Source organism: Porites lutea, chromosome 13 (assembly GCF_958299795.1).
Source record: "Porites lutea chromosome 13, jaPorLute2.1, whole genome shotgun sequence".
NCBI lineage: Eukaryota > Metazoa > Cnidaria > Anthozoa > Scleractinia > Poritidae > Porites > Porites lutea.
In genome coordinates, this window is record NC_133213.1 from 14232519 (window position 1) to 14254737 (window position 22219).

The following is a 22219-nucleotide window of genomic DNA, read 5'->3' on the forward strand; positions in this document are numbered from 1 at the left end:
TTCGTTAATGATTTCCTCGTAACAACGTGGAGTCTTCCCATTAACCTCCGACCACGCATCGAAGCATTCCTTATAATATGCTGGTAGACTGATTTTCAATTTAGAAGTTTGAAAGTTGCAATGCAATACAAAACGTCCTCCGACTGGTAACAGAAGTTTGTCTAGGATTACTTTCCAAGGACTTGAGTAATCCTCCAATAATTTCTTTAAACATGGTATTCGTTTAGCGCAAATCATAGATTGAATGTCCAACATTTTGAGTCCACCCATTTCTATATCAGATATCAACGCAAGACGCTTCACTTTGTCTTTCCCATTCCAAATAAAGTTGTAGAGAACTGAGTTTAATTAGTTCTTTAGAGACTGGTATAACCGATGCTCTGAACATAAGCTTTGGGATTGCGAAAGTTTTGACTATCTGTATTCTTCCTAAAAGGGAGAGCCCTCTCCATTTCCATACGTTGATTGATTCCTTTATACTTCTTAAAGTTTGACTAAAGTTAAGGTTGTTCCTTTGTCTATCATCATAACCAAAATATATCCCCAAGATTTTTATGATCTCACAAATACTATGAGTTAGGAAGTCTTTCTCCTGTAGGATATTATCTCCTAGAGGCATGATTTCTGTTTTTTCATCATTCACCTTTAGGCCGGAACACTCTCCAAAAGATGTTGAGAATACGAAACAGATTTGTATAAGATGTTTTGTCTTTTAAGATACAGGTCATATCATCTGCAAATAGAGACAGTTTAATCATTTCTTCTCCAATTTTAAGCCCTTGTACATTGCAGTCCTCTCTTATTTTTTTAGCTAGGGTCTCAAGCGCTAGGATGAAGAGGTAAGGGGAGAGTGGATCCCCCTGTCTGACACCTCTACCTAGTAGAAAAGGACCAGTCGTAAATCCATTGTTCATTACACAGCTGGATGCATTTTTATACAGAACACGCATCCACTGAATAAAAGATGGGCCAAAATTAAATTTGTGTAATGTTCTGATTAGTAATCGAAAGTCTAGTGTGTCGAAGGCTTTATCAAAGTCAATTGCGATCATAAATCCCGACCAACTGTTCCGTTTGGTGTAATCCACAATATCATCAATCGTTCTAATTGCGTCAAATATGGACCTACCTTTAACAAATGCATTCTGACTGGGATGTATTAAATTTGGCAAGACCTTTTCCAGGCGCTTCGCTAAAACTTTAGAAATAATTTTCGCATTGACGTTGATTAGCGATATAGGCCGCCAATTTTTAATTACTCATTTATCCTTTCCTTTTTTTTCAATTAATGTGATTATAGCCTGTTTTTGTGAGTTTGAAAGTTCTCCAAACTCATAAGAGTAATTGATGCAATCTACTAGAGGTTTCCCAATCAAAGACCAAAAAGCCAAATAGAATTCTATTGTTAGTCCATCGTTCCCAGGCGTTTTATTTTTTGGAAAGGATTGCAAGACATTAAAACATTCATTATATTCTATCCTTCCTTCACATACCATTCGCAACTCTTCAGTCAAGGTAGGAACTTCCTTTAAGTCATCTAGAAATGACGATGAATGACTATTATTCTCTTTGTAAAGATTGGAGTAAAAGAAATCTAACTCACTCATAATTGTTTTAGGATCAACTGCTATTGTTCCGTCGCTTTTTAAAATTTTCCGCAAACAACTTTTATTTTTATTTGATTTTTCCAAATTCAAAAAATATTTGTTGTTCTTTTCACCTTTTTCGTACCACGTTGCACGGGAACGAACAATAGCTCCTTGAGTAATGAAATCATACAGTTGGTCGTATTCTGCCTGTAAGCATTCTAAATCTTCAACATTTTGTCTCGATGGATCATTGTCACACTTTTTGGTACAGTTCTGTAATTTTTCTTCCAGTTCGTTAAGTTTAGCTCTCCCGTTCCGAGCTTTTGTTTTGCTATAACTTACATTGAGCTGTAGAATTTTGTATTTAAGCAAGTCCCATAAGACACGCCTGTCAACAACATCCTTAAATTCTTCGAGCCAACTTTTGATGTTTGTGTCAAGGAGATCGCAATAATTATTATCATTCACTAAAGAACAATTAAACTTCCAAAAGCTTGGACCGCGTTTACTGGCATCTATACCGTTAATCGACAATGTAATTGCAGAGTGATCTGATTTAATAGATGGTATTATGTCAACTGAAACAATGTCGTCCTGCAAAGAATCATTTACCAACCAATAGTCCAAACGTCTCTGAATAATTGGGGTCTTCTGTCTCCACGTAAAGCGTTTCTCCGTCGGATTTCTAACACGCCATATATCTGTCAAATCCTGCTCCAAACAAATATCCTCAAGAATTTTGACTGATTCCTTCGTTTTCTTAATACCCCCACTTCCATCAAGATCTTGGTCAAAAATCACATTAAAGTCTCCACCGATAACAAAGGAAGAATCCGCGAGTGTGAGCGAGCTTGTAAGCTCCTCTGAAATTTTGTTGAAAAAATCGCACTGCTCGGCACAAATATTTGGTGCATAGATGTTTAGAAGTGCAAATGGAGAATCCTGAATAAGAGCCTCAAGGAGAACGTATCGACCTTGAGAGTCAACCTTTAAGGATTGCAGTCTGAAATCTAGCTGATCTTTAACAAGAATAAGAACGCCTCTACTATGATTAGTTCCATGGGAAAATAACGTTTTGCCTTTCCACTGTTTTTTCCATTCATTCTCCACTTCTGGGGTGCTATACGTTTCCTGAAGGAAACATATATCGGCAGAAGATTTAAACAGCCAATTAAAAATAGACTTCCTTTTATCAAAAGAGCGAATTCCACGAGCATTTAATGATAAAAGTTTAAAGTTTATGTTTTGGCGCCCCATGTCCGACGAGATAATCTGTAAACTTCAAATGAGAGAAGCCAACGCTAACGGTTTTGAACAACAGGCAATCAGTAGCCTTAGCCGAGTATTCCACGCAAATAACAAAAGAAAACAGAACAATAAGAAAATAACAAACGAAGGCAATCAAACGTAAAACAAAAAGTAACCTAGATCTAAATAAAGCAAGACAAATATTACAATAACAACTAGAGAACAATACAATACGAAAATAACACGAAAAACAATGACAAAAACTAACAATGGCCACAAAGAACAAACACTATACATACAAATAGAAATAAAATAGCGGCCAGCCAAAGCTGTTAGTGCCACCTCTGACTGGCACCTTGCAATCAATCTTGATCTTAATTAATAGCATTCAGGTTTTTGCTCCACAGTTCTTGGCAAAATAATAAAAACACAACTAGAAAATATATGCGGCCTAAATGATTTTTCGAACGTTCTTACATCTCAACACCGTCAATAAACAATTTATCTGGCTCCGCTCTACTGAAAAATGTGGTCTTACCGTCCTTTTTCGCTTGTTTAAATTGCTTCATCTTCTTCTTTCTTCTTTCCAAAATTTCACTTGGAAGGTCCGGCGAAATTCCAAAGTTTTTTCCTTTTAGCTTTCTAGCATTGGACATAACTTCTTCACGTTGAGGATATTTCAAAAAACGTGCGATTATTTGTCGAGGTTTACCACTGGAAGAAACACGCTTTCCAACACGATGGACCCTTTGGAATTCGATTTGGTCTGCATTTTTCATACCAAGCTCTGTTTTAAGGAATCCAACCAAAACCTCTCTCGCATCCTCCTCCATATCGGCTTCTTCTTTAATTCCGAAAAAACGAAGATTTTCCCGCCGCTGATAAACTTCCATGTATAGTTTCTCGTCCCGGAGCTGATTAATTTCGCATTTCAGCTTGTCAAATTTCTCCTTGAAAGACTCGCGTTCCGTGTTCGCAAAATCCAATCCGTCTTCCAGTTCTTTTATCTTTTTTTCTGTTTTGTTTTTGAAAGCCTCGAAACAATCCACCTTTGCCTGCAAACTACTAACTTTTTCGTCAACTGCTTTTACATACCGTTCCAAATTCTCAAGTTTTTCCAACACTTGTTCAAGTTTCGGGATAACTTCCCCCGCCATATTCAGTATAGATAACACTTCGTCCGATTCACACAGTTCGGAATCTGAGAGCGAAGCGTCGTGTCTTAACTTTTTGCCATCTTGGGAAAGATTATCGTCAGTGGAAGATGCTGAAGAGCTTTTCCTCGATTTTCGTTTAACAGTTTCGGCCATACAACATTGCCAAGCGCGGAGCAAAATCGCACACGTCTACTCCGACATCTTGCCCGACCCAGTCCTCATCATCAATCATGACTTTGTGTCAAGCTTTTTCCCGCGCGTTTCCCAACATGTGCTTGCCTTGAGTTCTGATTGGTTCATTGGACTGCGCCCATCTGTTATGACACAGATCCATTGTATTTAAAGGGATATAGTCACTTTTAGAACCGCGCTGACCCGGACACTAGCTCCCTCACTTTGAAAACAATTCATCCGAACCTGAAATCAAAGCACATCTAGAAATCTCCTTCAATCTTTGCAGTGTTTTGCTTGATTTTCAATCGTTTACCGAAAAACCTCTTTTTGAGTATGCTTTTGATCATCCTATGATATCATTGTTATTATATTTGGTTAAACACAGTATGGATCGCCTCACACTGATATGCAAATTAGCTATGAAATGGTATCTAATGCGCATGTGCACCAACTGAATGTGTCCCTATAACTTTCAATGATGTAATTACAATGGTTGTACCTTGTTCTTTGGATCCGGTATTGGGTGCAGCTTAGCAACCATTACTCGAACGCGGATTTATCAACCAATCAAGAGTAAAACTAAACCCAATCGTGACCACCCCACTCGTTTTCCCGCCCTTTTTGCTGACGGCGTCTATCTGCTTTGAGTTATGATTGGTCCATTGACCTTTTTGCGCATATGTTAAAAAAAACACCTGCTTTGGTTTGGTTTTGCCACAGTCAATTGAAAATCACGCCATCATAAGTGTCTAATTGTCAGTTCGTAACATAACTATCGTGTTTACCTCAATCTGTATCCTTGGAACAATCAAGCAACAAACTTTTTCGCCACTTTCATCGCAATAATTAGTATTACTGGATGTTGGGCTTTGGATTTTGATAAAGCAGGGCAGTCGTGGGCAGTCGTCGTTCTCTTTCTCAAAACATGAAAACCAGTCACTCTGGCCCACATTTACCTCCGGCCGACAGTGATCTTCCACTATATCAACTGTTTGAAAAGAAACATAGACATTAGAAATTAGAATGAAAAGAGGAGCTCGATTTAATGGCATATGTAATTCATACCAATGTACAATGATAAATAGGCTAGACTTTCAATAGCCTGTGCCGCAGAGGAAACTAAACCCCGGTTAGTAACGTCTGCGAAGCAGTGTTGAAACCATTGTTCGGGGCCCCCAACGAACTCAACGAATCACCGGAAGTGGGTTTCAAATTTTCTTTCAATCTTATTGGCTATTCCCAGTTTTCTGAACAATGCATTATCATCGCGCATGCTCAAATCCTGGTCCGTCGTTGGGTGAAAGAGGTTTCGGCGCTACTTAGCAGACGTTACTTACCGGGATTTAGTTTCGTCTGCGGCTCAGTCTAGACTTTCCAACGTTACCATTCGACAGACTAGAGGACTTTGAGGACAAGATATGGACTAAGCAGCGGTTTCCTTGCAAATTAGGCCAACTATCATGAAGACATCACTTTTACATACCAGAGAAACAACCTTTTTTCCTTAAAATGGTACACACTCCATTCTTAAGGGGGCACAATTAATGCGACATTCGCTGACGAAAATATTCATTTGACAGCTACTAATCATATACGCTGGACTTTTCCCTAAATACTCGAATTTGTGCTCGCAAAGTAAATCAAACTACTAAGTTGTTATTCTGAGCTTTTTTTGACACTTACCAAGTATGTGAAAAGATGCAAGCAGAAGACATATCGCAACAAGCTTCATTTTTGTCCCTCTTTATCGAGACAGCTATAAGAATACGTAAGCACAGATCAGTGATTTTATTTGAAGCGGGTTTAGCAATCGTAAAAATAAAAGAAAAACTTAAAGGAATTGCTATTTTAAAAAATGAAAAATTAAAAGAACAGGCCGAAACGGAAGGCGCAATAGCATGTCAGACTTTTGAGGAGAAAAGAAGAGGCTGAAAGGGCAATTGAACCTACAACCTGGCAAATAATGGTGCGATACTCTTTCAGCTGAGCTAAACCAGCCATCCATGCTGCAAACAGGGCAAAAGTGGCTCTATATATGTCTGTGTGAAGAAGGACATCGTACGGTTTGTTTTTAGGTTAAATTGCATTTGCCTCATATATCGTTTTTAAGAAAATCTTTAAAAGAGAGTCAAAACAAACAACCGGGCCTATTCGCAAAACCCGTTTGATAAGTAGCGGCCATTTTACTTTCCCATAACAACCCGCTAATATCCGCTAACTTTGCTTCTTGTATACTCTGAAAAGAATCTACTAGCTAGGTGTCATATAAAGGAACTAATAACTTATTTTATTGTATCTCTCAAATAGCATGCTCGCTTTGATTGGTCAATTTAGGGGACCGTACTTCACGGTAGGGCCCGTATCCGCTGAATGGAAAAAGCTTTCTTCGCTCTCCAAAATGCCTCTTAAAGGCAACTTAGAGAAGGCATTATTAGAGAGTCAAAACCTAAATAAAAGTTTGGGTGAGTTAACGATACGATTTTGGAGGTCATAGAGGTTTCCTTATCATATGTCGTGTTTATACGTATTTCACACGCTATTTTTATCAGTGGCCGTTCTGTTTCTTTGAGTTTTTTCTCCAAGAGATATAATAAATATTCTATGAACCTCATTTTCTCGGGTTGCACTATGAAGTTACGGAACCTTATTTTCTCCACCTGGATTTATGGCCCAAGCGCGAAGAGCTTGGACCATAAATCTCTGTGGAAAAAACTCGGTCCGTAACTTCACACTACGGTCGTCGAACTCGATATGTAAGTGGTATGTATTTCCGTAGAGGAAGGAAAATTTGCATTCGTTTAACAGAGATACGTTTCATTTTCCAACTCATGAAAATATGGAATTCTTACCATTGCACTCATGTACCTATATAATACTGGAAGCTAATCAATGGCTAATAGGCCACAAATTATACTGATATTGACTTCAAGTTATGTAAATCCGTTTTCTTAAATCATACAATGTGATAAAGTAGGTTTGAGTCGTCGCCTGAGTGGAAACCCGCTGTGATGTCATGGTGAGTAAGAGTCTGATTTCTAGGTAAACAACCTGTTGGGTGATTTTGGCACTATTTCTCACCTCACTGAAGGAAGAGAACTTCACTTTTGCAATATCACAGGTGTATCAAATTTCACTAATACAATTTTGTTGCTTTTCATATAAATTTGTTCCTTTTGTCCACTGACTCTAACTAAATGCTGTAAAAGTATGTAATTGTACCTTGAGAGTGTACCATTATAAGCAAATAAAATACATGGTTCCTTAGGAATCTCTCGATGCCAGATTGAATACCTATATAATTTTTAGAGTAACGTTAGGAAAAGAAACTCTGAATTCTCGAGCGATTTACAATGACCAAATGTAGAATGAATGTTTGATAAAACCATCGGCCGATAAAAAGTATAAAAGAATATCAAGGGTGCAGAAGTTTAATTAGGGAAATGAGACAGAGATGAGTGTAAAAATCCAGCCAATATGGAAGAATCTTCTGCGATTCTTTAAAGCATTCGAGGCATGCAAAGTAAGAATTAAAGCGTTGAATACACCTCGCAAAGGTTAAGATCATTGACCTCTACTTTCCTCGGATTTGCAAACTCAAAATACAGGCCCTTTACACTCAGTAACAGGCAATGAATGATTTATTGGTTTCCTGGTAACATTTTGTTCTTCATTGATAGGGTTGCTAAAAAGTTCACTTCCTTTGTGAGACGAATCATTGAACTTCGTGAATGGAAGTATGGGTGAGGTTAATAACTACAATTGCATGCTGTTGAAAGGGCTAACCATAAGGCACCAACACTCATAGTTCAATATCCTTCCTACATACTCATTAGCATTTAGTTATGGGAAAGTCACCCCAGACGAGCGAACCCGCTGGGGAAGACACGTAGGTGCTAATAGAGGGTCTCAATGGGGTGGTGGCTTTTACGGTTATCGACTAGAATTTTGGCTCTTTTACGGCTATCGGCTAATTTTTTTCAGTTACGGTTAACAAAAAAGTTAAAAATTAACTTCTTTTGTTTCAAAAAGTTAAATATTAATTAACCTATATTTTTTGTATCTTTAGAGCAAAATAAAGGTCTTAAGATCATCTCGGGATATGAAATAAGCTATTCTTTTGAAAAATTTTAACATTTGATAGATCATACTTCTTATAAAGTATTCCACTTCTAATATTATTTTACACATAAAAATGTCAATAGTCAATTTAAAAATAATCTTTGTGAAACAGCAAAGCACACACACGAACGCTAAACTCAAGGCCGGGGCGCGACATTCATTACAACAGAAATGGCCGTTTTCACACTAAAGACGGATTATTCGTGTGAGACGGGTTATCCGTTTGATGATTCGCGTCAGATAGGTAATACGTCTTAATTTGAAAATGGAATAGTTTTAATTTTTCATGACCAATCCGCCTGACTTTATCCTTCAACTTCGACGGACCGTTTGAAGACGGGATTATCCGTTCCAGATAGCCTGTGTACAGCCGCCCCTTCCCCTCAGAAAAAAAATCGGAAAGGAGGTGTACATGTCTGTCGGGAAGGGGGCGACTGTACACAGGCTAGTCTCAGACGGATAATCCGTTTCTAGCTCTAGTGTGAAAACGGCCAATAACAAAATTCCAGTGTCCAGTGTTTTTAATGGTAGCGAAGGACTGTACGGAACCACTGTCAGCCGTTTTGCCTTGTCCGTAGGCCTTATTATTTCGCGCGGCTAATGCGTTTCGGGTCACGTGGTCCGAGCGAGTTCGCCACCGAAATGCCTTGACCGAAATTGCGTGGGAAGACGCCGTACAGGGACTAGGCATGGCAATGTCTACCGTAGCGTCAGAGAAAAACAGGGAAATGTTGTTTATCGGCAACTTGTTTTACAAACAGTGAGATCCCTTTGTGTTGTTTCACTAGTGTTTGGAGGGCACGACCTCCTGAAAATCGCAAATATTAATCCCCAGCAAGAAGCCACACTTCCGCTATGGAAAAAAAATTAGTTCCCCGAGAGAGCGGCCGAAATGGAAATGGGTCTTGGTCTTCACCTAAAAGGCGCTATACCTAACGTGCGTACGGAGTCAACTAGCCGCGAAATAAAAAACCAACCATAAGTGAGTTTAGTACCTTCCTTAAAAGTAGCAAATCTAGGGAACAATTTCTTTTACGGTTAACTTTTTTTTACCCTATTTACGGCTAACGGTTAAAATTTTTCAATTTTTACGGCTATCGACTAAATTTTTGGCCGTTTTACGCCTATCGGTTAACCCCATTGAGACCCTCCTAATAGAGTACACAGGAGGGGTGGGCGGGCGGGGCGAATCCAACCAAAGTTAGACAAACTGACAACTATGAATAATCAACACATGCTTATATACTATGCACGAAGTCTAATGAATATTAATAAGGTATAAATAAGAGGTTCCACTAAATTTGAACCGCGCGGGAACTGGGTCAGATTCAGTGAGAGGACATTCCCTGCAAATTACACGACAGTTTTCCTAATGTATTTTGAAGTAAGGTATCGTGTTGTCGATGGATTTTCTTCTCGCAGAAATCAACAGAAAAAGTAAGCAGATCGAACAAAATGAAGTCACATCGGTGAGTATATTAAGTTTGTGACCAACAGTTATTTTGATAGTGAAAGGTGTTGTAGTTCAAAGTGAGAATCAATCGATTTATGATTATGACTAGGTGCATGAACATTTGCATTTAACCTTACAATGTAATCGTAATTAAGCTTATGTTTTCAGTTTGTAACCTGAACAGAAATAATTTGACACTCTTAACTGTTTAAAATAATTCGAGTGTCTAACTGAAAATATATTAAGACGAATGCTACGTGCATAATGAATGAAATTGCTTTGTTGAAATCTATAAGGCAAGGACTATGGAGATACAATGTAGCATGACGCTCATCAGTAGTGTTCCCTTGTTTAAACTAGAACACCCAGTCAGAGACTAGTGGGACTGAACAAAGAGAAATGAGTTTATACCTGCCAACTCTCATGCCTGCGCGTTGAAAACTTCGATCTCACGCCGGCTCACGCTTGCAGGCCAATTTCTCACGCCTGATTGAAAAATGTGAGTTGTTGCCGTCTAGCTTGACACAATTTCCAAAAATATGTTAACTCAGACCCATGTAAGGAACGAAATCCATGTGTAAAATGAATAAATGACAACACCTTCCTCGCGATCTCTGATTATATGGATAAGCGTTTTCTCGATAACTTCGCCTTCGGCAGACTTCGGACGTCTTTGGAAGACTTCGGGCTTCGGAAGGAAGACTTCGGACTTCTTCGGAAGATTTCGGACTTCGTTGGAAATCTTCGGAAATGATCGTGTCGTCTTCAAAAATCCCAGCACTCCCAGGATAAAAAAATCTCACGCTTATATCTCAGAAAAAGTTGGCAGGTATATGAATTACAAATGCAACTATATAATACAGACAAAATTATTAAATGTCACAGTTCAGACTCTTGTAGTGGAAGTCTTTAGTCGTCTTCCATTTTTGCGCAGCCTGATATAAACACGAGAGGGTTGGGAGAATTCGAGACAGTTATGCAAACCCGAGACGAAGTTAAGGGTTTGTATAACCGTTGAGAATTCTCCCAACCCCTCGAGTGTTTATATCAGGCTATGCAAATACAGGAAAAAGTTTTCTATTGCTTTTATAAATTAACTTCCCTGAGGAAAAAAACAAAACTCTTTGTTATCGCACTGATTAAAAAAGAAATTCTTACCATTCGCGAAGTCTTGTACATGAAGCCTTGCATGTGTAATCAGTTCTTGTTTTGCAAAAAAGTTACTTTCCAAAATACGGATTTTTTGCGCTTGAAATGTCAACTTTTAAAAGTGAAAGTTATTGACATAACATATTTGGAAAGATTTTCCAATTTTCAGTGGACGAGGCAATGGGTAAATAAAGTAAACTTGTAGAGTTGTCAACTCAAAAATTATTTCAAATTGGTGCTTGTGTGATTAGTGCACGAAAAGCAAAACATTTTGATGTCACAACCTTGTTTACATACTCTCATGCAAACACGCCTCTCGGCCAATCAGAGTGCAGGTACTATCTTAGTTATTCTATAAAATATAGATATTGTAAGCAGTATCTGTTGTAGATGTTGTGGTTTAATTTTAGCCTTGGTTTAAATTTTATTTCCCTTTGTTGTTGGGTATGGTTATATATGATAATGAGTTTGAAACAAAGGAAAATAAAATTTAAACCAGTTTTAAAATTTATGACAAACTACAACATACTTAGCTAAAATCCATTTTCAGGTTAAATTAGGATTTCCTTTGTCTTCTATGTTATGGTAACAGGACTGAATTGTATGCGGTCGTCCGATTTTGTTAATCACTAGTATGATTACAGACCGAATTGGACTACATGAAGTTCTGTTACCAATTAATCATAGCTTTAACAAAATTTGTGATATAATAGGCTATTTTTTAAATCAGAACACAAGAAATTCGAAATTTTGTTTTGCTAGCAGTGAAAAAAAAAAGCCATTTGAGTATGTGCGTGATGGCGCGTATTGTCCAATTACTTAGGCATGACGCGTACTGTCCTATTAAACTGTCCAATTAAGGCTGAAATCAGGGCAGTTGATAGCCAATCAGATTTGACAATTTTGTTATAGTTATGATTATAATAATAATACTACAGCTCAGAAACAAAAAAATTCTGAATCAAACAAGGTTAAAAATATTGTATTAATCTGAGAACAGCTGTTACCTACATACTACTCCTTGGATTAACTTACTTGTCACAAGTACAGTCTAACCAGCATTTTTTATGTATTTATTTTTAGAATAAGAAGTACTTTAGAAGAGGTGACCTAGCAGCAAAACAAGCAGAGGAATACAAGAAGAAGCAAGAGGTTCAGTGTTAACATGGCTGCTGTATTCATTTGATTAGATTCCCGCGTGGTATTAAATTTTTGGGCCTTGAGAGTGGGTGCTTGTTTAAGGCCGGGCCCTTGTTAAATTTTTATTATTTTGAGCAAGTATTAAGTTAATTTTATAATAAAACAGTAAATAATAACAAAATGTGAAGATGTGAGTATGTTAAGTTTGTGACACACAGTTATTTTGATAGTGAAAGGTGTTGTAGTTCAAAGTGAGAATCAATCGATTTATGATTATGACTTGAGGTGCATGAACATTTGCATTTAGCTTACAATGTAAGCGTAATTAAGGTTATGTTTTCAGTTTGTAAGCTGAACAGAAATAATTTCACACTCACTTTTCTGAGCCATTTTTACAACAAACTTTGAATGAACAGTTAAAATTCTGCTCTGGCACATCTTCAAATAATGACCAATACTTTTATTGTCCACTTAAGTCAGAAAGCCCCTTTAGGGCAAAGTGTCTCAACGAATTTTGTTGCCAATTGTTGGTGAAAACATTTTAACCTAAATTTAATTTTGACCTGTAATATTTACAATCTTTTGTTCCCTATGAAAGTAGCTGGGAGAAATCCCTAGACCCTGGCCCTTCTTGAAAGCCCTTCCAATATTTGGTAACTTTATCAAAGTTTTCAAAATTGTTTGTGGCTTATGAACAATGATTACAAAATTTGGATCTCCAGTGGGTTATCACAGAATTAGATAGAGAGCTATGAGATGTCATTTAATGTAGACAAGTATATTTTTAAACTATCACATCAAGGATATAGCTAGTACAGTTACTTCTTGAGAATAAATCAGTTTATCATCCTGCGAAGTTAATACCACCGGAAGATAACATGTACTATCTGATACTTTGATGGTTACAAAAATTTATGTTATGTTTGTTTTTGTTCATTTAACTTAGGAAAAACTAAAAGAAAAAGAGGTAAGGCAATCAATCTTTTTATCTTTCGTAGACCTGTTTTTATTTCCTATTTTGGTAAAGGAAATGTTTGCCTTATGAAAGAAATTTAATTCACAGGAAAAATATGGGAAGAGAACTGCAGAAGATGATATATTTTCTGGATTTAAAAAGAAAAAGGGTGAAGGTGAAGGAAAAGCAGCAATGATCCCAAGAGAAGAGGTGCAGAACATGTAGAATATCATTGGACATTTCAGTCTTAAATTAAGTTTATGGCAACGTAGTTATGGAAATTTCTTTGTTACCAGAAATTTTTTTGTTTTAATGAAGTTATGACATTTTTTTAATTCCCTGATGTGTCTAAACGTATACATGAAATTCCTGACATTACTTTTATACAAAGAAAATTTTCTAAAAAAATTATGTGTAATAACCAGTGTTTGGTTTAACGCATGAGAAACAGAAAATTATTTCTTCACCCTTTACTGACACACTTTCATCATTTTTAAAGGTGATTCGTCGTTTGAGAGAAAGAGGAGAACCAATAAGATTGTTTGGTGAAAGTGATGAAGAAGCTTGTCAGAGATTGAGGTTACCATTTATTGAATTTGTGAAATTATCTTTATAAACTATGACTCTTTAAGATAGACAAGTTTCTTTTTTTGTTGACAAACTAAATAATCTCTCTGCAGGAGAATCGAGATGCTTGCTCCAGAGATTAACAAGGTATGCTCTTAGAATTATGGAAGGAGTAAATAAATACATCTGTTATTGCAGACACTGTAATGGTAGGATGTTATTGGGAATGTCTTACACCTTTAATTTGTGGGTCAATAGAAATACTTTGTCCTTTTTTTATTAAACTTGCTATAAACATTGTACTATTTGAAAAATTAGTCATGCTTAGCAGTTTCTTATATGTTTACCAGGGTCTAAGGAATGACTTCAAGGCTGCTATGGAAAAGATTGATCAAGAATATTTAGCAGAGCTGATCAAGCAACAGGTCTGTCATACTCTATGGACGAAATATTTTCTCATGAAAGATGTGAATTTAGTTAAGAGACTCTAAGTTAACCCATTTGCTCCAGGAAATGTTTCCGAAAGATGCCTTTTGGAGATCTTCATACCTCTCCTCCGAAAATGAACCAAAATGGCCCAAAATGTTGTTTATAAGTTTATCACTTCACAGCCTTCTGTTTCTGATGCTACATGTCAGCTTCTGAAGTTCAGGCATGCACAGAAAGCAAAATATTTGTCGGACACTTACACCTTGCACATTCTCATTCTCCTCTTCTTTTCCTTTTCTTTTCTTACCTCATATTTTTTTGCTGGACATTAACCAGGCTTCATATTTGGTAGGAAAAGGGTTTGGGAAAGCTTTTGTGATGATAGGATTAGATGGAATAAAGTGCAGGTGGATAGTGGGTGGGTAGTGGCTACTGTTTTTTTGCATTTTTCTCTGGCCGTTGAACTGAATCATGCTCATTTGGGTATGGTTAGAAAGATCTCTTCCCCCTGCTCAAGTTAGATGTCAAAGTTGTTGGTGACTGTCGAAACTTATGAAATCACAAGCGGTAGAAGGGACGTACATCCCTACCAGTGGTTATGGGTGGTTCAGGTGTGAATGGGTTAAGATCTCAGGCAACAGAAACATTTCCTTTGCTGTCACAAAGAGGGAAATGTTCAGTGGCTGTGGAAAAAATGCTTCATTCTCATGATTGTAATTGGCTATATTTTGGCTGTAAAGTGAGTGTGTTGTGGCTGTTTACGGTTAATTTTGTTAGTGTTGCCAATTGCGTGTCCCCCAACACACTATGGAACTTAAATGATAGAGAAGAAATTATCTTGAAAATAACAAAATAACAGCTTCTCATGTCAAATGATTATGTCTCCCAAGCAATATCAAACTTTACAAACAACAAAAGAGAACTTAGAAAAACTGTTAGGCTAACAAGTTTTTAAAATCCTCAACACAGTATATTGCAATCTATTTTATTCTTCAAAAAATTGTGTATCTGTGCCCTCTTTTTAATTTTACTTTGCTGTGTTATTTGTTATACCTTCTTTCAAAGCTTTTAGCAATTACAGTATTTATATTTCACTTGCTTGGTGTTAGCTGTGATTGTCTGAATTTTGATAATTTTCCTGACTCAGCTCTTTTACAGTGTAAGCTGTGCACATTTGACACTTCTGATAACACAAAATTAAGATCATGTTTTTCCTTCATGCAGGGTGGGGAGGAGCAAAGTAATGAAAGTGAAGAGTCATCACAAGCAGAAGATGATGGAACAACTCTTGAAGATATCAAGGTAAAAAAAAATGCAGTTCTCCTCCTAAAGTTTTTGATTTGTGTGAGTAACAATTTTGCTAATCATGTTTTAAAACCACTTATTAATAAATTTATTGTTCCTCTCACTATTCTGTATAAATTAATGGATTTCATAGCAAAAAAATTTGATAATACTAAGCTATGTAATCTAATCTAAACTTATCAAACAAGTTAAATAATAAAATGATCATCAGACTCTTGATCATTTATTTATTTATTTTGTATTATAGAGGGCCGCAAGTTTATTAGCTTTGGCTATTTGGTGCCAACCCTCTTTTAATTTAAATAAAGACTTTATCTTATCTTATTGTACATGCGTGAATGTACACTCAAGTACATGTATCAATATTGGAAAGAATGACTTGTAAGTAAATTTTATGTGTTGTCAGTTTGAAAGACAAGCAGACGCAGTTGTAACTCAATAAGGCTCTGATAACTCATACACATAACTTGTATAAAAATAGTAACAAACAGTTTTGACTTTACAGAGTTTGGCCATTAACATGGGCAAAGGTGATGAAAGCCTGGATCAAGATGTTATATTAAAGTTTATACAGGTTTGTTAATTTGTCAAACACCAAAAAAAATTAAAAATAGAAATGGGTTTTCCATTTGTGCTGAGTAACAAACTAAATCTTTTCACAGTTCCTCCTTCATCTTTGGGCAAAAGATTACAAGACACGATCTGAAGACAGCAAGAGAAGCTTGGAGGTAAATAGATAAGAACGGTCAACCCTGTTGATATGGACACTGAGGGGGTCATAAAAATTGTCCGTATTAATGGAATGTCCATATTAAGCGGATTGAATTTAGAGAAAATGGCAGGGTTTTTTCCCCAGGGACAAAGCAAACTGTCCATAGTAATAATGAGGGGTCTGTATTAAGCAAGTGTCCATAACGGCAGGTTTGACTGTAATAAGTTTAACATTTTACACAAGTCCTAAATCCCTGCATTTGTCTTTTGTGCTGATAATAGTAATTTATAGTGAAAAACTTTGACTGCCCCACTGGGTTTTAGCTACTCTATCAGGGTACTTCCTATATAATATAATCTTCATTTTAATTTCTTACAGGCAAAACTGGCAGGTGCCACTCAACGTCAGACTGAATCGTATCTGAAGCCATTGTTAAGAAAACTGAAACATAAGGTCATATTTTCATGAGATATTCTTGATGTATGAGGCCTTAAGCCACGACTTTAAGGAAGTAGTATGTGCAACAAAATAAGGGTACTGATTATCAGATCTGGAGGAGCTACAATAATAGACAGACGTCTTTGAAACAGTTATGCAATATTCCCCCCCCCCCCCCCAATCCCTTTCAAGTATCTGAGTGTAATTTCAGAATGCGCTTATAAAGCAGTACTGTGTTTTTGACAAAGGCTTTGCAGATCTCCCTCCCTTAACCTACTGTATGTAATGCTATATAGGTACATAGCACACAAACAATCAGGGACAAAAGTCATTGTGATAGTCGTGTAGTATTCATACTTACCTGTAATTTCAGGTAGGCCTACTTAAAGCAGTAGTAATTTTTTTACAAATACCTTGCATGTCTTCTCCCCACATCCTATGCAATGTTAAAAGTTAGGACAAATTTTCGATAGGTGGGTTTTACATTGTAAGTGAGATGGGAAAGGGGATGTGCATATGTAGTTTAAATCGCAACTAGTGCAAATTTGTCCATGATCTTTTTTTTTTTTTGATCACCAGTAGCCACAGTTTATTTTTGGTAGACCCATTTCAAATTTGCATTACACATTTGTTGACATTCATCTCTAGGCCTACCTCCTCCAAGCAGGGAAATTTAACCTTGGTGTAGTAGTTAATGACATTAATGCTTTTATTTGTAATAGTGGCCCATTATATAAGTAAAAGTTCACAAAAAAACTCAAACTTCTTGTTGTAAAATCCTAAGATTTAATTTTAAATACTATTCAAATATTCCGCCAAAGAGATTTCACCTACAGGTTAAACATTGAAAAACCCTCTCCCAGTGGCTCATGGTAGCTTTTTAAAGTTTTAATCATGTCTTTTATGCTCTTAACAGAAAACCCCACGGGACATTCTTGCCTTTCTCACCACCATAATCATGAGTTTGTTGGAAAGAGAATATGTCAAGGTATGAAACATTCAAATATTCATGTCTTTGGGTGCAAAATCATAAGTACCAATGGGAAATTAGCTGGCCTTATTTGTTAAAGAAATTTTGAGCAACCAGTAGCACGTACAAGAAACATATTATTCATTATGAGATTCTTAAAGGGGCTGTATCTTGCTATTTGCTATCATTTTAAAAAACCAAAACTTGTCTTCACGTCAATTGAATTTCAAAAATAATGGTCCAGTTTTGTTATGTCAGATGTTATTTAAGTGTTGAAACTGTTTGCTGTCGTCTGTTACAAGGGATAGCAAGGACGGACATGGATTGAAACTTTAAAAAGTTGCACCAACTTTTTCAAGTTTTAATGTTATTCCTGCAAAAATCGTCAAAAAAATATTGGTTAGTTTTCCTTCATGAAATTTGTTTGATACCTTCTTCACCACTGTAAAGGTACACTTTGTTTATGAGAAAAGCCACTCTAGAGGTAATGACCTCAGCACGGAATTGACCTGTAAAAACACTCTCCTCTTGACATCGCCCCTTCAAGAAGTCTTTGTAGTGTTATCAATCGTGTTTTGTTAAAAAGAACTTAAGAACACATAAAATTTTTTTACAGACAGCTGTGTTCCTTGTGTAATGATCAACAACAGTATTGTACTGTTTCTTTGAAATGTTTTTTTCTTTTTAAATATTTTCAGGCAAATGACTCTTATCTTCAGATGGCAATTGGAAATGCTCCGTGGCCCATTGGGGTAACAATGGTGGGAATTCATGCCCGAACAGGAAGAGAAAAGATCTTTTCACAGAATGTGGCTCGTATCCTTTTCCTTCAGTATGATCATCTGGTACTAACGTGTACACACCCTGTAGTTGCTTTGTTTGTTTATATAGCGAAGCATACCTAATTTACGTGGAACCACACATGTGAAAAGCCTCAGAAAACTTCAAAATTATTACGTTAATCTGAAGTGCGTATAAGGTATTGGATACTAACTTCATAATGAGAGGCAAGAGGGAATCGAAATGTATTTATCATGCCTTTCCAGTTAAATCACTGTTGTTTCTCTAACTCATCATTTCATCAGATGTCCTCAACGACGAAACACAAAGAAAGTATATTCAGGTACGGCTATGATTGGAATATTAAAAGTACAAGTTCAGTTTTTTTTTTCACGGAAATCCTGTAACAAAGGCCACCCCTCATCGTTAGAACCACTTGGTACAGCATTATAAACATTACCACAGGAAAGTATTGCTCAGTAGCTTTCGTTTGAATGGTCACACTTAAGGATTTCATCCACAGACTCAAAAGTTAGAACCACCTTGTACAGCATTATAAACATTACCACAGGAAAGTATTGCTCAGGAGCTTTCATTTGAATGGTCACACCATAGGATTTCATCCACAGACTCAAAAGTTATAACCACCTTATATATACTAGGTGTGGCAATTATGCGATGCTTTTTAGTGGTATACCGGGAAATATCCTATGAGTGACTTGATTTTCCTAAGTACACGCACGAGCCTTTAATCAGCTTAATAGACAGCACCTTCGTAAAATACTGCTCATCTTTGTGGTGGTAAAGTGGGATTTCTTCAAGACAGAAAAATTGAAATCAGAATGTGCAACGCAAAATTTGATTTGATGTTTCTTCCATATCAGGGTCTCAAACGTCTGATGACATTTTGCCAGAAAAAATTTCCTGCAGATCCATCAAAGTCTGTAGAATACAACGCTGTAAAGTGAAAGAATTCAGAAAAGACGGAAGAATTGTATATCACCGACTTGCTGGAGAAACATCGCCTAAGCCGAAGGATTGCTTTCACAACTTTGTTTTGTGGACTGATCACTATGGCAACGGAAGTAAACTAGACACAAAATGTTGAAAATAAAACCTAGTGTGTATATATGCAATTCTGAATATTTTATTAATGATCTCAAAGTTCTGGTCGTTCAATTTTCTCCTTGGTTAAAATTTTATTTTCCTTTGGGTAAGTTAATGTATGAAAATTAGTAGGCAAGGAAAATTAAATTTGATCCAATGATAAAAAACTGAACCATATCATAGAAACTACTGTGCCTTCCCCTGGAAGGTGTGCATATGTGGGGTGTGACGTTAGTGCACTCTGTTACTTAAGAGTACAAAAAAGATGCTTTGTTATCTCAACCCTTAAAAGAGGAATACTCCTTTAAGGTGTTTCGATACAGTTTTTCAGAGGCCATACCGATATTTTTCAATCACCCTAAAAGTGGTTTTTTCCTTGTACGATCGCTATAAAATTTTCGTCAGTAATTGGCTATGGATTGAAATTTGTGAAAATGTAGTTTTAAGTAAAATCGGTATTACTATGACAACAATAAACAAAAACCTTTGAAATTGATAAAAGCCGAATTTTGTGTGATCTAGACCTGCTACTGAAAATCCAACACTAGGAACTTAAAGTTTGGTGTTTAGCAAACAATATCCGTAAGAAGTAAAAAATTCTGTATGTTTGAATTCGACTAAAACGAAAATATATTTCAAACCTTAGATTTTCAATAGCCGTGATAGATCATTTAATGAAAACGTTATAAATGATTCAAATTATTCTTAAGTAGCGTGAGAATGATGTTTAATATCATATTTTGATGCTAGGAAATTTTGGTGTACTTTCGTTCTTGCGATCTTGAAAACTAACCCGTTTTTCTCACCACCTGTATAAGTGCAACTTCATTCAGAATTTAGACTTCTAGCGCTTTCTTGTATATCTCCGAAACGACTCGAACGAATTTTTTAAAAATATCTTCACATAATTTTCATAATGTATATAAAAATGTCTGAAACTTTCATTAAGATTGATTCACTGCAACACCTTGAAATTTCAAGACGAGCTATCCTAAGAACCGATCAAAAATCTGCGTTACAATATTCACTGTTTTAACGTTATGCTAAGTTTTCCAAATTAATGCGGACAATATATATATCCATAACTAGTACATTTCAGTGTGAGTATTGTCGATGTTTTACATTTAAAAGATGCCGTAAATTCGTGATCGTGAGACACTGGAGTTTGCAATTTTGTCCCTAGAGATAGAATTTTAATGTATCGAACGTGGACTATTTCTGACCAAATTGTTTTTCTCTTTGAACAGTTTTTCTGTTATCTCATCGCGGGTACCTTGTTATATGACTTATATTGCCGTTGCCTTCGTCGGAACTTAAGGTCGCTAATAAAAAAAACACTGTTCAGTTATTTCCATCATGAGCCGGACGGTTGAGTTATGTTTGTGTCATCAGGCACATTGTGCACGGATTGTCAGAATCAAAAAGTATATCTTCCAGCGATCGTAGTAGACATACAATCTATTCGATATGCTCCGTTTAGGTAAAAATATTTTGATGGCTTGACCGTGGTCAGATCAACGGGTTCGGCGCATTTTATTTGTTTGTAATTATTCCAGTTATAGTAATAATACGACGTTTATCTACTGACCTCTCAGAACAAAACGTGACGTCACAGAGGCGATGAACAGTGCAAAAATGAATCTGATGAAAACGACGGTCTTCATGGTGCGCATGCGCTGATGGTGGATGGCAGTGGAATTTAAAAACTCTGCGACAATAAATAAATAAATGGATAAATATTATAGCTGTATACAGTAGCAAAAGAGGGTAGCAGGAAGCAGAAAGCGAAATGGTAGACTCAGTACTCTTTACTTGGTTTTTCATCGACTGCGGTGCATTCGGCTGACGACGACAATCGGTTTCCCCACTGAATTCTTTATTTTATAACTTGTTTTGACCACATTTCATTCATGTTTTTAAAAAAATATCTCTAACATGCCTACCATAAAAACGAGGCTAATTTTTATGAGGTTATAAAATAACAACATAAAATTCGACTGGATTTTGATTCTCCCAGATATTTTTAAATCAAGTTGCTCATCAACTATCCAAGCCAGTTCTTTTTTGCTGAAAACAGTGTGAAAACTTAATGTTCGGTAGCAATGTTTAAGTAAATTCTAATCTCCTTGTCTGGGTTCAACCAGGGATTCAACGTAATGTTTAAACAGCTGAAAATTACCTAGAAATTTCGAAAGCTTGGACTAGTTGCCTCTGGCCAGAAAAGCCATACTAACACTTTTAGTACAGACCCAGTCTTATGACAGTATAGAGCCTCAAGTTATCAGGTGCCTACCCTAGACGCCAGAAACTTTCGGGCAGGGGCCGAAGTTACTTCGGCGTTCGCCGACACCGAAGCATCCCTCTGCAAGCGAGAAAAAACCTCTGGCGAAAATGAATTAATGTATTGCAGGAAATCGAATAATTAACTAAATATTTGATAAGTAAAACCGTAAAATCACCCTTGAAAGCGCAAATCAAATAGCAGCAACCACAGAGCTACTTAGAGTCTTTCAGAGCAAATTGACTACATCTCCAGATAAAAACACATCATAGAGGATGATGCATCAAGGTCGTAACTCCCCAAAATCAATTCTATATTCCAGGGGAAATATTCAGGAATAAGTATGCAACGAAATTGGTCTTCTTTGTTTTTTATCTCTGGCTCTAGCTCTTTCTCTGTTATCCACGCCAATGTAGACTTTAAAATTAAGTCGAAAGAAAGAATTGGCTTCGTTGTTGGTGTTTTTTATCTCTAAAAGTCCGGGTGGCCATGTGATTTACTGCCGAAACGCGCGGGTACTTGAAATGCAAAATTTCACCCCGGCTTACATGAAGGGGTGGACGTACTTACGGACCTACTCCGTACGGACGATTTTCTCAGGACCAAAATTTCGTGGATGCGTAGTTTACCAAATTTTCTTACCCAT

At 36.6% G+C, this 22219-nt stretch overlaps 2 protein-coding genes across 4 annotated transcripts in view; one reads left to right on the forward strand and one right to left on the reverse strand.

Annotated features, from left to right (window-relative positions):
- LOC140922709 (pre-mRNA-splicing factor 18-like) overlaps window positions 1-19440 on the forward strand; it is an 85028-nt gene extending 65588 nt beyond the window's left edge. Inside the window, exons 1-15 of one of the 3 annotated variants that reach the window (XM_073372715.1) lie at window positions 9625-9756; window positions 11973-12041; window positions 12976-12996; window positions 13093-13194; window positions 13484-13563; window positions 13665-13698; window positions 13902-13976; window positions 15205-15282; window positions 15791-15859; window positions 15948-16013; window positions 16376-16450; window positions 17352-17423; window positions 18104-18221; window positions 18491-18528; window positions 19070-19440. In XM_073372715.1, coding sequence (XP_073228816.1) covers window positions 9691-9756; window positions 11973-12041; window positions 12976-12996; window positions 13093-13194; window positions 13484-13563; window positions 13665-13698; window positions 13902-13976; window positions 15205-15282; window positions 15791-15859; window positions 15948-16013; window positions 16376-16450; window positions 17352-17423; window positions 18104-18221; window positions 18491-18528; window positions 19070-19153 — 1047 coding nt within the window. In that variant the 5' untranslated portion in view covers window positions 9625-9690 and the 3' untranslated portion in view covers window positions 19154-19440. Of the gene's footprint in view, window positions 1-9624; window positions 9757-11972; window positions 12042-12975; window positions 12997-13092; window positions 13195-13483; window positions 13564-13664; window positions 13699-13901; window positions 13977-15204; window positions 15283-15790; window positions 15860-15947; window positions 16014-16375; window positions 16451-17351; window positions 17424-18103; window positions 18222-18490; window positions 18529-19069 lie in introns of those variants that run through there. The other 2 variants (XM_073372717.1, XM_073372716.1) reach the window with 2 other exon arrangements.
- LOC140923490 (uncharacterized) lies at window positions 3311-4147 on the reverse strand. Its single transcript, XM_073373576.1, has one exon. The coding sequence runs from the start codon at window positions 4145-4147 to the stop codon at window positions 3311-3313; it is 837 nt and encodes a 278-aa protein (XP_073229677.1).
- Window positions 19441-22219: the final 2779 nt, after the last annotated feature.

Excerpts from the sequence above, each read along its gene's own strand:
- LOC140923490 (XM_073373576.1), bottom strand. The coding sequence starts at position 4,147 with ATGGCCGAAACTGTTAAACGAAAATCGAGGAAAAGCTCTTCAGCATCT.